Source organism: Sinocyclocheilus grahami, unplaced genomic scaffold, assembly GCF_001515645.1.
Source record: "Sinocyclocheilus grahami isolate Dianchi unplaced genomic scaffold, SAMN03320097.WGS_v1.1 scaffold809.1, whole genome shotgun sequence".
Lineage (NCBI taxonomy): Eukaryota > Metazoa > Chordata > Actinopteri > Cypriniformes > Cyprinidae > Sinocyclocheilus > Sinocyclocheilus grahami.
Genome location: NW_015505988.1, coordinates 155,442 through 169,734, shown reverse-complemented (window position 1 = coordinate 169,734; position 14,293 = coordinate 155,442). Strand labels below are relative to the sequence as shown.

Genomic DNA, 14,293 nt, shown 5'->3' with positions numbered 1-14,293 from the left:
ACCAAACTTTATGCTGAGTATCATTTTGACGATAGATATACGTCTCGCAGAAGAAACCCAGAAAATGGCTGCATCTGAATAAACGAATGATTCAACGTGACTAATAAACACACAACTACGGCAATATACGGTTTATCTGAGTTCTTATTATAATTTTCATTAAAATAAAGTATATTTATAATGCAATGCCTTTATCACTGCTTAAATACTATGAAATATGTTGCGTGCCTTATTCTGTGTAAGAATCTCACAGAAGGATTTATTTCAAACACTCGACTGACGTTATGAAGTGAGTTTGGAGTAAAAATTTTATTAAATGTGGTATTTTCACATGCTTTCAGATGGAGCAGCATTTACTTCACAGCCGTAGTTCACCGAGAAGCTATGCAAACAGCTGTCATTATCGTGAACGATTTTATCATCGTGCAATAAAATCGTCTGCGTCTTTTTTTTTAATTTAATTTTTTTTGCCGTAACTTGTCAGTGAACTACGGCTATGTGTAGTAAATTCTGTTCCGTCTAAAAACACATGATGATGATTTCCTGCTGATTACAGAACCGGCATTACTATCAAAATGCACATGACAGTCGCATTCAATTAATCGTGCAGCCCTAATCTTTAGTGATCTATATATAGATTCTGAGAATGAAGGTGAAGACAGCATAGTTGATGGCTCGGAGTTAGTTTTTCCACCACCCCCACCACTTGCAGCGGAGAGAGAGACACGTTTTCTGATTCCGTTACAACCTTATTGAACAATTTACTGATAGATTCAATGCATTGGAGGGACGAGTTGATGAAGATGAGTGGCTGGGTATCACAAGAGGAATTCTGGAACAAATGTAAAGGGATGGAAGATCGTTTGCTGTATCAAATGGAACGTGAATGTGAGGGAGTCAAGAAAGTTGTGGAAATGTCTGTACAGGAACTCGGTCAATCAATGGTTGATTGTCTTAAAAGAAGGGATGTGCAACTTGAAGCCAAATTCAAATCAATTACTTCAATAAGCACGCCTATAACATCTAAAATTGGTTATGGGGCTCACGATGCTGGGCAAAGTCAAAATCACACCTATGAAGTTCAGCAAAACTCTTTAACCAGTCAAGAGAAAACTGTTAATGCCCTATAACTCACCGGTCAAATTAGACTTTCCCTGTTTCAGTAATAAGCAAGATGAGGATCCTTTTCTGTTCATTGAACACTGTGAGGAATACTTTGCAGTTAGAACATTGAGTGATCAGGAGATCTTGGCGTCTCTTAACACAGTGCTTAAGGAAACTGCTAAAGACTGGTGGCAAGCCGAGAGAAGGAAAGTATATAGTTGGGGGCAATTTAAAGATATATTCCTACGATCTTTTCTGAGCGAAGTTTATGAAGATGTGGCGTCAAGAAGGCAGGTGGAGAGAAAGCAAGGGGCCAATGAGAGCATAAGAGACTTTGCATTTCATTATCGTACTCTTTGTTTAAAATGGAGAAAGACCATGTCAGAGAAAGACATTGTAATGGCCATATTACGTAATTGCAATCCCTTTATTAAGAGGTACCGCAACCAATGTTGGCGAGCTTGTAAGTATTGGGACACAAATTGAACGTGATTTTGATGAAGCCAAAAAATATTGGAATCAGGTCAATTCTGAAGAGCAAAAGAAAAAACATATGCCCGCAAGCACTAGAGTGGTGCAGTCCATCAAAATGCAGCATCAAACAGTAAATATACCTATAGTCTTGCGTAATCGTTTTTTTCTGACCATGGTGGACACCGGTAGTTCATTGTGTCTAATTCAAGAATCCGTCTGGAATCAACTGAGCAAGGGTGAACCAAGTCAGCCAAGCAGGGGCCAGACATTTATGTTAGCCAATGGGCAAAAGCAAGCAGCTACTGAAAAGGTGACATGGCACTGTAAAGTGCAGGGTCAACAATTTACCTTGACACTGTTTATCTTGAAAGACAGAGATTTAACAGTACCAGTCATTTTAGGAATGGATTTCTTGTTGCATTCTGGGATTGTGCTGGATTTCAGTAAAGCCCAATATGGTTTACCATCTGTAAGTAGCCAGGATGTGAACCAGTTTTTCCCATTTATGACGCAAGATTCTTCTTTATCAGTCTACTTTTACTTGGCCATACCCACACCTACCGTTGATGACACGGTGCTTGAATCCATACAAAGACTAACCCTTGAAGCAGAGACCACACCATCACACAAGGAAAAATTGTGTGGATTTATCCTTATATTCATATGCCTGTTTTTGACCTGCATCAGAAGGATGACTTTAAAGTGGGTTTTGAGGCTGTGAATTATGTTGTCAACTGTTGTGGATTCTTGAACTAAAATCAAAAGATTTTAAAGACTTGCTCATTGTTTGGATTGATATCTACCTGTACACCAAGGATTACATGTTGCACTGGGGACATCTTTGGATGGTATTCTTGGACATTGGATTTCATGGACATTGATTTCTACACTGTGTGGAATGAACATTCAGCATCTGTATCATCGTCATCATCATCACTTCAGAACAGATAAGATTTTGACTTCTATGCTGTTCTGAGTTTGTTGGTGAAATATGTATGTTTGTTGTATTGCTTATTAAGGGGTTTGAAAGATAAAAAGAGGTAAATTTAATGAGAAGCATTTATTTGTTGTTTTATTTATAGATTTGACGGGTTTTGGTCATTGCCTGCAATATATAGAGCTAGTTTGCCTTATTGATGTCTTCTGTTGTGCCTTAGATAAAATCTAGTTAGGGGTTCCCTCCCTATAAAACAGATTTATAACCAACACTTTTTTGAGAGTAAAGTAACGGTTATAGGCCTAACCCCCTTCCAGTGCGTCCTGGGGTTCCAGCCTCCCTTGTTCCCGTGGTCTGGTGAACCTTCCTCAGTCCCGGCAGTTGACGAATGGATTCCTCGTAGTGAGAGGGTGTGGGACAGCGCACATGTCCGCCTTCAGCGAGCCGTGAGAACACAGGAATTACAGGCCAACAGGCGACGTCACCCACATCCTCCCTACCAACCAAGACAGCGGGTCTGGCTCTCAACGAGGGATCTCAAGCTGCGGCTGCCCAGCAGGAAGCTCAGCCCAAGGTATGTTGGCCCTTTTAAAATTCTCAGAAGAATAAATTAGGTCACTTACCAACTAGAGCTTCCTGCTAATTATCGTATTTCTCCCTCCTTTCATGTTTTTCTCCTCAAACTGGTCCACCTGGATGCTGACCCCGGAGCCGAGGTCTGAGAGCCACCACCACCTTTGGACATTGACGGGACTCCTGCTTCTAAGGTGAACGTGTTGCTGGACTCGCGTAGGAGAGGGGGTCAGCTCCAGTATCTGGTGGGCTGGGAGGGCTATGGGCCTGAGGAGAGGTCATGGGTAGCCGCCCGTGACATTCTGGATCCATCTCTCATCGAGGAATTTCATCGAGCCAGACCCGATCGTCCAGCACCACGACCACGGGGACGCCCACGTCAAGCTCCTAGAGGGGGGGGTTCTGTAATGCCAAGACAGCAGAGGGAGCCCTCACCTGAGTACTGACTGTGTTCCACGCCTTCTGCTTCCTCTACACTCATTTTCTGTTTGGTTGCTTTATAGCCAGAGACTGTGCTCATGCTCATTGCGAAGTATTGCCAGTTAACCTGCCTTACCGAGCATTTCTCTATATTCTCTCTCTATTCTGCCTGTTTACCTGCCTACCGATTACCTGGATTATCCCCCTTGTTTAGTTTGCCTGATAGGACTGATGTATGTGTTTGAACCTTTTGCCTGCCTGCTCACCTTAGCATTTTGGATTGCCCCTGTAAGTGTTGTCAAATTGGACTGTTATTCTGGTTTCAACCCTCTGCCTGCCTTCACGTTTCTGTTTACTGAAATTGCCCTTAATAAACTCCTGCACATGGATTCAGACTCGGCCTCAGCAGCCTCATTACAGCGTACACGGCGTGAAGCACTGTCAAGAGCATGCCAAGCCAACAGGTGGCGATATAATCTCAACCGTAAAACCATGTTGGCCAATCAGAAGCCTGAAAAAGTTTCCAGTAGGCGGATATAACAATGCAAGCTCCGACGTCACAAGCCAAAAACTCCGGTTTCACTGTCTACACGACAACACTGCAACCGGAGTTTTTGAAAATCTTCACCCTGGCAGGAGTTTTAAAAAATGTTCAGTTTCAGTAACCTGGCGCTGCGTTTGCGTGTGGATGAACAGCCAAACCGCGCAGAAAAAGCTGTGGTTTTGAAAATAACCACGTTTGTGTGAACAGGGCCTTAGTCTACTTGACACTTTTGACTTTATGCAATAGGTGCCTGGACCAACTCATGTTCAGGGCCACACCTTGGACTTGATTTTATCTCATGGTTTATCAGTGTTGGAGATTATAATTGATGATGCAGATTTGTCTTATCATCTGCCCATATTGTTTTCTGTGCCATTGAATGGGAATACCCATAGACATTCTTCACTTCCACACTGGACTCGTATTTTCACTGACTGTTCAAGTGACATTTTTCTACAGCTAAGCAGGGCTGGAAATGGGGGGGACGGAGTCCTGGGAGTGAATTTCGAGGGGGAACAGCGTTCCAGTTCCAGCTGCTTAGGTTTATTTTGGAAATCAAAGTGATTTCTATATTTTATCCATTCAAAATTTTCACTGACTGTTCAAGTGACACATTTTTCTACAGCTAAGCAGGGCTGGAAATGGGGGGGACGGAGTCCTGGGAGTGAATTTCGAGGGGGAACAGCGTTCCAGTTCCAGCTGCTTAGGTTTATTTTGGAAATCAAAGTGATTTCTATATTTTATCCATTCAAAAGTCTACGAAAGCGATCCCAGTTCTGCACATAAAAATGTAGCAGGATATTTGTCTATGGTTAGCTGCGCTTCTTTTGTGATTGGCCATAATACCCACAGACTGCAGCCAATGGAAATGCTTCTCCATCAGTGCGTGTCCTGCTCCTCACAGGCACAGATCGTGAAAGCAGGCTGTTTTTGTTCAGTGCTGAGTCATTCAAGCTCAGATCCAGATATAACAAACAAATTGTAGATGCAATGTAAATAATAGATTCAGTGTGATTCAATTACCCATTTATAAGATGGTCACTTGCTTCGTTCCTAAATGATTCAGCCATTTGAACGAATCGATTGAATGATTCAGTGACTTGCCGCCACGTACTGGTGGTTTCAGTTTCATTTTTAAAGTATAAATTGAGTTATTTAAATCCTTAAATTTTTCTGTGTTCAAAACTTTAGAACATTAATCTCTTAACACTGTTATTATGAATTTAAATGGGGGGAAGTTGTGGCCTAATCTCGTACCGGCAGGGATTGTAGGTGGGGGGAGTGAATGTATAGCGCTCTCTCCCACCTTCAATACAACGACTGAGGTGCCCTTGAGCAAGGCACCGAACCCCCAACTCCCCGGGCACACTGCTCCGGGTGTGTGTTCACAGTGTGTGTGCACTTTGGATGGGTTAAATGCAGAGCACATGTCAAATTCACCTCTGGGTCTCGTTGATGCTGATTTCATTTGCCTGGTAACTTATTCTTACTGATTGTGAATTTGTTGTTTGATTAAATTTTTTGATAAAAGTTTATAAAAATAATTTTTCGACAAGATTACATTTTAACAAGCAAAAATGTCAATTTAATAAAGTTAGGCAAAAAATGTCATTACGAAGGTAAACTTTACACTTTAAAGTGTTAAATATCACCTCATAATGGGAGTTAATTTCTCTCATTGATCAGAAGTAGGCACACAAATGTTGTCTTAAAAACGAATTACAAATGTTTATTCAAAGTGGTAAACCATTAAATATAATCTACAAATCATGCAATACTGTACCACTAAATAAGAAGTGTTTTGCGGGCTTAGATAATCAGACCAATTAGAGACCATTACTAATCATTCTCATTTTTATTAAATCATTCTTTCATTTCACTAATCTATTTATTTATTTTTAAACACAAGGAGTCATTAATGATGCCTACATTATAGCATGTGCAAATTCACACACAACGTATCTTTAACCCTTCTGTGGTCTTTGGTCATTTCTGACCGGCGAAGTTTACGTTTAGAATTTTAAAAAATCACAGCTTCATCAGAATGGTACGAAACTTAGTGACTTGTATGGCACTTGGAATGTGAACACAGAAAAAATTTGAGGCCATGATTCGAACAGGCTAAGTGGTCGTAAATTTTTGGTCTTCGGTCAAAAATGACCGACCATAGGAAATGAATAGGAAATGGACAAAAACATAATTCAGAAAATCTTTGTGTGCACAATCTACAAATCAGCCACAATGCAGAGAAAAAGTACTCCGCAATGAAGGGGTGAAACTCTAAAACATCAAGAGTGTAAAACAGACACACCCACTCACACATGCACCTATAAACTGGTGTGACTGCAACACAGCAAATATGTAAAATAAAATCAATAATTCAACCACAATGCTGTAAAAAAGTGGACCACAAGGAAGGGGTTAGACTCTAAAACATCAAGAGTTCAAATCAGACACATCCACTCACACACACTCACTTACATGCACAATTATACACACTCACATGGAATAACCAAAATGAGTCAGAAGTCTGAAATAAGAGGTTGAAATCAGATCAGACCCAGAAGGATTAAACTCTGATGAAGCATTCCTGTTCATTTTTGTTACATTTTTATAGAATTGTAATGCTTTGTGTAACAAAATGCTTTCTCTGTGTTCAGGTTTGTCTGTAGTAGTAATAATGCAAAAACTGACATTTCAGATCAACATTAATATATATATATATATATAAACCTTGACAAAAAGTAGTCTTTGAGAATGTCTTAATATATATATTCAAGTCCACAACTTAATATAAGTAAGCAATTATGTCTAAAAACATCTAGGAAATTCATAAGCCTCTCTCGTGCACTTTGGATGGGTTAAATGCAGAGCACATGTCAAATTCACCTCTGGGTCTCGTTGATGCTGATTTCATTTGCCTGGTAACTTATTCTTACTGATTGTGAATGTTGTTTGATTAAATTTTTTGATAAAAGTTTATAAAAATAATTTTTCGACAAGATTACATTTTAACAAGCAAAAATGTCAATTTAATAAAGTTAGGCAAAAAATGTCATTACGAAGGTAAACTTTACACTTTAAAGTGTTAAATATCACCTCATAATGGGAGTTAATTTCTCTCATTGATCAGAAGTAGGCACACAAATGTTGTCTTAAAAACGAATTACAAATGTTTATTCAAAGTGGTAAACCATTAAATATAATCTACAAATCATGCAATACTGTACCACTAAATAAGAAGTGTTTTGCGGGCTTAGATAATCAGACCAATTAGAGACCATTACTAATCATTCTCATTTTTATTAAATCATTCTTTCATTTCACTAATCTATTTATTTATTTTTAAACACAAGGAGTCATTAATGATGCCTACATTATAGCATGTGCAAATTCACACACAACGTATCTTTAACCCTTCTGTGGTCTTTGGTCATTTCTGACCGGCGAAGTTTACGTTTAGAATTTTAAAAAATCACAGCTTCATCAGAATGGTACGAAACTTAGTGACTTGTATGGCACTTGGAATGTGAACACAGAAAAAATTTGAGGCCATGATTCGAACAGGCTAAGTGGTCGTAAATTTTTGGTCTTCGGTCAAAAATGACCGACCATAGGAAATGAATAGGAAATGGACAAAAACATAATTCAGAAAATCTTTGTGTGCACAATCTACAAATCAGCCACAATGCAGAGAAAAAGTACTCCGCAATGAAGGGGTGAAACTCTAAAACATCAAGAGTGTAAAACAGACACACCCACTCACACATGCACCTATAAACTGGTGTGACTGCAACACAGCAAATATGTAAAATAAAATCAATAATTCAACCACAATGCAGTAAAAAAAGTGGACCGCACGGAAGGGGTTACACTCTAAAACATTGTGCAAAACAGGCACATCCACTCATACACACTCACTTACGCACACACACTCACAGACACACATGTACAATTATACACACTCAAATGGAATAACCATATATCCAAAATGAGTCGGAAGTCTGAAATAAGAGGTTGAAATCAGATCAGACCCAGAAGGATTAAACTCTGATGAAGCATTCCTGTTCATTTTTGTTACATTTTTATAGAATTTTAATGCTTTGTGTAACAAAATGCTTTCTCTGTGTTCAGGTTTGTCTGTAGTAGTAATAATGCAAAAACTGACATTTCAGATCAACATTAATATATATATATATATATAAACCTTGACAAAAAGTAGTCTTTGAGAATGTCTTAATATATATATTCAAGTCCACAACTTAATATAAGTAAGCAATTATGTCTAAAAACATCTAGGAAATTCATAAGCCTCTCTATAGTGCGCTATACAGGCATTTTGTGGTTACACCATGAAATTACATGTTTTTCTTTCTTTGCTCTCACCAGGTGGCGCTAATATGCATTCAAAAATTGGATTCGAAAGGCCTAGTCTCTTATTTTAATCTGAAATACTGCATTAACTGAATTTTTTTTTTTTTACTATTTTCAATGGGAAAATTGTTTATAAATATTGCATAAATATTAATTAGAACCATTATATTCTCTCAAAATACAAAAGCCATAAGCCAAATATCCTACTTTCCCCTGTTGAATCTGTTCTCCATCCAAATAGTAATCCTTTTCCTGAGACATCTTGTAACAGAGAGGCAGTGGCGTTAGGATCCATGTGCAGCTTTATTAGTTCACAAGGCAGGTCATACAGGCATAGATCGTTAACTGGCGTTAGAAACAACGAAGGTTGGGCAGAATCGTAAACAGTGTTCGTAATCAGGGTCGAGGCAGGCGGCAGACAATCAATGGTATGAATCAACAAGGCAGGCAGGGTCAGAATAGGTAGGCAGCAAGCAATCGTAAACGGGAAAACAGTCCAGGTAATCAACAGGTATACAACACAGGGTAAATGCTCAGAAATGTCTGCAAGGCAAAACAAGACTTCGCAATGAGAGCAGGGAAGGCACAGTTTAAGTAGACCGGGCAAATAGGAAACACCTGTGCAGGTGATTAGACTCTGGCATAGGGCATTGTGGGAACTGGAGTCCGAAGGGATCGCTCAGTACTCCGGTGATGGTTCCCTCTGGTGGTGATCGGAGGGAGCCACAGAGGCTGAATTTGTGACACATCTGCCTTTATCGGCATATAAATTGTTCCATTCTCCCCTTCCACTTGATCTGTCTTTGAACCTGTACACTTGAATACTCTGATTGAGATTTTGTCTAGTAGTCACATAGTCTGAAACCTACTATGTGTCCCCAGGATGTAATTCCTTCATGTTTCCTCTGACAAATTATTGAGACTGTTGGCCCTGGCCTGTTGTCTGTTATTAACAAATGTCTTTATACTGGGACTTTATATTCTGTCCCTAATACCTGTGTACTTACATAGTAACTAGATGTGTACACAGTATGTAACCACAGTTTAAGTACATATTGGTACATAGTATCTACAGCTCTAATGTTTGTGTAACTACACATATGTAACAGCCCACTGAATGGTATGTGTAAGTACAAATGTGTAACAGGACATTGGTAACAATACTTTTTGGTAATGAAAGTACAAATGTGTAACAGGACTAACAGCACTTTTTGGTAAAGCAAGTGTTACACTTTATATTAGATGTATCATGTAATTACTCTGATGTTACACAGCAGCGGCCAGTAAGTTAGGCTTTACATATAAATTGTGGTTGGTGTCCAGAATGTTACACTTTAAGTGGACAGTTCCTGAGGAGTTACCATGTAGGTACACTGGTATTAGTATTCCCAGTGATGCACCAACTCCAAATCGAGATCCAATTCCTCCCACATTACATATCCATAAACCTACCCATCTCCACCCCCTGGATCCCATTTCCACCCCTAAACCTACTCATCTCCACCCCCTGGATCAAATGGTTCCAATTACCCTTATACATATTGTTGTTATGAAATGTAGTTATATAATTCCTGTTACACGAGTACTTAGTGAAGTGGAAAAAAAGTGTTGTTACCAATGTCCTGGTACACATTTGTACTTACACAAACCATCCTGAGGTTTGTTACATGTGTGTAGTTACAGAAATATTACAGCTGTAGATACTATGTACCAATGTGTTCTTACAATGTGGTTACATACTACGTACACATTTAGTTACTATGTAAGTACACAGGTATTAGGGACACTTAATATAAAGTGGGTGGGACCCTTTTAAGAGTTTAGACTCTGAGCAGTCTATGGCTCTGGTTCTGTTAGACCTCAATTCTGCCTTTGATTTAGTCAAACATAATACTCTTATATCACATCTTGGAAGCTGCGTGGGACCAGAAGAGGAGGAGAAGCATGACTACTGAGGAGGTGGTCATTAAGCCCACTCGAAAACATGTGTGTTGTCGCTCCAGGGCACCTCATGACACAAGTTCAAAAAATCCTCCAGAGGACATTCCCCCTGAATCTAGTCTGAATCTGTTCTGGTCAGGATCTGGTCCTCTGGTTGGATCAGATCTTGCAGATATAAAAAAATCAACATAGTTTCACATATGTATAGACAATATAAGATAGACATAATATATGCAAAAGATAATGAGGAACTCAACAAGAAACAGAAGCACACATAATCAGTAAATATGCAAAAAAGTAGTGATCAGAACAGATCTCTTTATATGTTTAAAAACCCTCATAATGTTCTAATTTATGTTAGATTGGTAGTCTTTACAAGATCATGATTCTATTGAATCAACATTAATAAGTGATTTTGCATTATTAATTTTAGCCATAATATATTAGTAATAGGAGAGTATTCATTCTTTTAAAAAATGTGTACACTATCACCAAATATTTTAAGAAAAAAACAACAACTACTGAACATTTTACTATAAGTCTCTTTCTGTTAAATAATGGAAGACAGGGTGGAAAAAGTGTATACCAGAGCTTAAATTCATTTTAACATTCAGTATTTTCAAAACTGTTTTAACATTTACAGTTTGCTGCATGATTTGAATGAAACCCTCTTGTAATTAGAGTTGAAAACATGTGGATGTATGTCATCAATAAGGTGTGCTGTAAGACAACAGTTGCTGAAGAAGTTGTGCCTTCTCAAGCTCCAACATGGAAATCTGTTGATTTTTCCGATTAACTTCCTGCATATGAAATTCACACAGTTTTTGTTATGTTGATAATAAATAGGACTGCACAATGGAAACAAAAACAACAAAATTACAACTATTATTATTACTCATAATCACCTTGGCCAGTGTGGCATTGCTCCACCGGAGGTCCCAGTCCGAACCTCCACTCTCTTCTGGGGTCAGATTGTTCCAGACACAGGAGTCACTCATCAAACTACCCAGACTCCCGTTCACTCGCTGCATACAAGACCGCACAGTGCAGGACCACCTGCCCTGTAAGGTACAGGTACATTATCTACAAATTTCTTAGGACAAAAATTAAAAAAATTAAAAAATAAAGTACAAATAGAAAAGCCAATGTTTTGCCAGCTGAACCATTGAGACACATGTAAACAACAATACAGCATATTGAACAGACTACGTCCATTCCTCATAACCTCACTTTGAAAGGTGGGTATAAGCCTGATCTAGATGTAAAGTACACCAGGTTTACTTAATCCTGCTCTTGTAGACTAACCGTTGTGTAGACTTTAGCTACATCCTTAATCAAACACATGACCAAGTTTACTAAGTCCTTCAGGATCAAGAGGTTAAGGTTTGGCAGTTAAAAGGATAGTCAACCCGATCTCACAGCAATTCGTGCATATTTGACACGGTGGCTAATTTGTACGACATCACTCGTACGAATTCATACGATTTATGAAAAATCATACTATTTTACGAGGTGGCAAATTCGTAGGAATTCCTACGAATGACCACACTTAAACCCACCCCTAAACTTAACCATCACAGAAATCGTACAAAATCGAGTGAGGTCATATGAATTCGTTGAATTGGCCATCTCGTAAAATACGTATGATTTGGCCGTGATATAGTGTTGGGATAGTTGACACAAAAACAAAATTCTGTCATCATTTACTCACCCTCCAGTTGTTCAAAGTTTCTGGTGAACACAAAAGAAGATATTTTGAAGAATATTGGTAACCAAACAGTTGATGGTAGCCATTGACTTTCATTTTTCATACTATGGAAGTCAATGGGGACCAGCAACTGTTTGGTTACCAACATTCTTCAAAATAGCTTCTTTTGTGTTTAATAAAGTACAAATAGAAAAGCCAATATTTTGCCAGCTGAACCATTGAGACACATGTAAACAACAATACAGCATATTGAACAGACTATGTCCATTCCTCATAACCTCACTTTGAAAGGTGGGTATAAGCCTGATCTAGATGTAAAGTACACCAGGTTTACTTAATCCTGCTCTTGTAGACTAACCGTTGTGTAGACTTTAGCTACATCCTTAATCAAACACATGACCAAGTTTACTAAGTCCTTCAGGATCAAGAGGTTAAGGTTTGGCAGTTAAAAGGATAGTCAACCCGATCTCACAGCAATTCGTGCATATTTGACACGGTGGCTAATTTGTACGACATCACTCGTACGAATTCATACGATTTATGAAAAATCATACTATTTTACGAGGTGGCAAATTCGTAGGAATTCCTACGAATGACCACACTTAAACCCACCCCTAGACTTAACCATCACAGAAATCGTACAAAATCGAGTGAGGTCATATGAATTCGTTGAATTGGCCATCTCGTAAAATACGTATGATTTGGCCGTGATATAGTGTTGGGATAGTTGACACAAAAACAAAATTCTGTCATCATTTACTCACCCTCCAGTTGTTCAAAGTTTCTGGTGAACACAAAAGAAGATATTTTGAAGAATATTGGTAACCAAACAGTTGATGGTAGCCATTGACTTTCATTTTTCATACTATGGAAGTCAATGGGGACCAGCAACTGTTTGGTTACCAACATTCTTCAAAATAGCTTCTTTTGTGTTCATACAGGTTTGGATATCAGTTACACTGCTTATAATTTTTGGAGGGCTATGGTTTATGTTAGGTTAAGGGTTAGTACAGTAGCCTATTTGATTTAGCATCAAGTGTAGGCCAGTGGTTTTCATTCCTGGTCTAGGCACCTACAGCACTATACATTTTGTATGTGTTCCTTATTTAACAAACCTGATTTAGATCATCAGCTCATTGGGAGATGTTAAAAGTTCTGAATTAAATTAAAATGTGCAGGTTTTAATAAAAGCCTGCAGGAACAGGCCTCCTTTACTTCTGTTGTATACTCTTGCATTTATGTAACAGCAGCTTTACTCAGGTTTGTTTTGTGAAGGTACATACCTCTTCATCCAAGTCACCTGTGCTGAAGCTAACTTGCCTTTGTAAATTCAGCTTCAGGCGATTCTGGTACCACAGCTTGGTTTGTTCCACAACCTGCAGTCCAGCCCACAGGATGTCTTTTTGTCTTTCCAGATCTCTACGTCTCTTTAGCTAAAAGAAACATTAACTTATCATAAACATTGAAACCCTACACTATAGTATCAACTTTAAGTGTTTTGGTGCGTTAAAAATGACAGAATTAAGCATTAAGACTGGTGCATATATTGGAGAATATATTGTTTGGGATAGTGATAGACTGATTAATCAGTTGATAATTGGCCATTTTGAGATTACTGGCATTGGTTGATAACCCTCTCTGTTTGGCCGATTAACAGAAGTGTTGCTCCCCCTACAGAAAATATGCAAGTAAATATTGTGTAAAACAAATGTTTTGATAAGCAAAAATTCTTATTTGTGTATCTCATTTACTATTTTATTGGAGATCAGCCACCCAAAATGCAATCGCTTGCATCCCAAATGACGCACTATACACTATGCATTTGGGCATTTCCTCCGAGAAGACAAGGGAGGCAGTGCCTCCTCAAAAAATTGGATGAGAATAAAATTCACAGTACAAAAATAAAACAACACAAATATGACAAACTATGACATAAAAAGTGTATGAATCATTCATTTTTCTAAAGTAAAACTGTCCAACAGCGACACCAGCAGGTAAACTTACAGTGGGAGTCTGCGTCTCTCTTGCCTCCCCTGAGTTTTAACATACCCCCTAAAGCAGGGGTCTCCAAACTCGGTTCGGGAGGGCCGGTGTCCCGCAGAGTTTAGCTCCAACCCTAAATAAACACACCTGAACCAGCGAATTAAGGTCTTACTAGGCATAACTACAAACTTCCAGGAAGGTGTGTTGAGGCAAGTTGGAGCTAAACTCTGCAGGA

General features: G+C 38.8%; 1 protein-coding gene across 1 annotated transcript in view; it reads right to left on the bottom strand.

Annotated features, from left to right (window-relative positions):
• Positions 1-10,693: 10,693 nt before the first annotated feature.
• Positions 10,694-14,293, bottom strand: part of LOC107562141 (suppressor APC domain-containing protein 1-like) — a 6,812-nt gene continuing 3,212 nt past the window's right edge. Inside the window, exons 2-4 of the mRNA XM_016246717.1 lie at positions 13,359-13,508; positions 11,273-11,428; positions 10,694-11,167 (exon numbers count right to left, since the gene is read on the bottom strand). Of these exons, the coding sequence (XP_016102203.1) occupies positions 11,075-11,167; positions 11,273-11,428; positions 13,359-13,508 (399 nt within the window). The 3' untranslated portion in view covers positions 10,694-11,074. The remainder of the gene's footprint in view (positions 11,168-11,272; positions 11,429-13,358; positions 13,509-14,293) is intronic.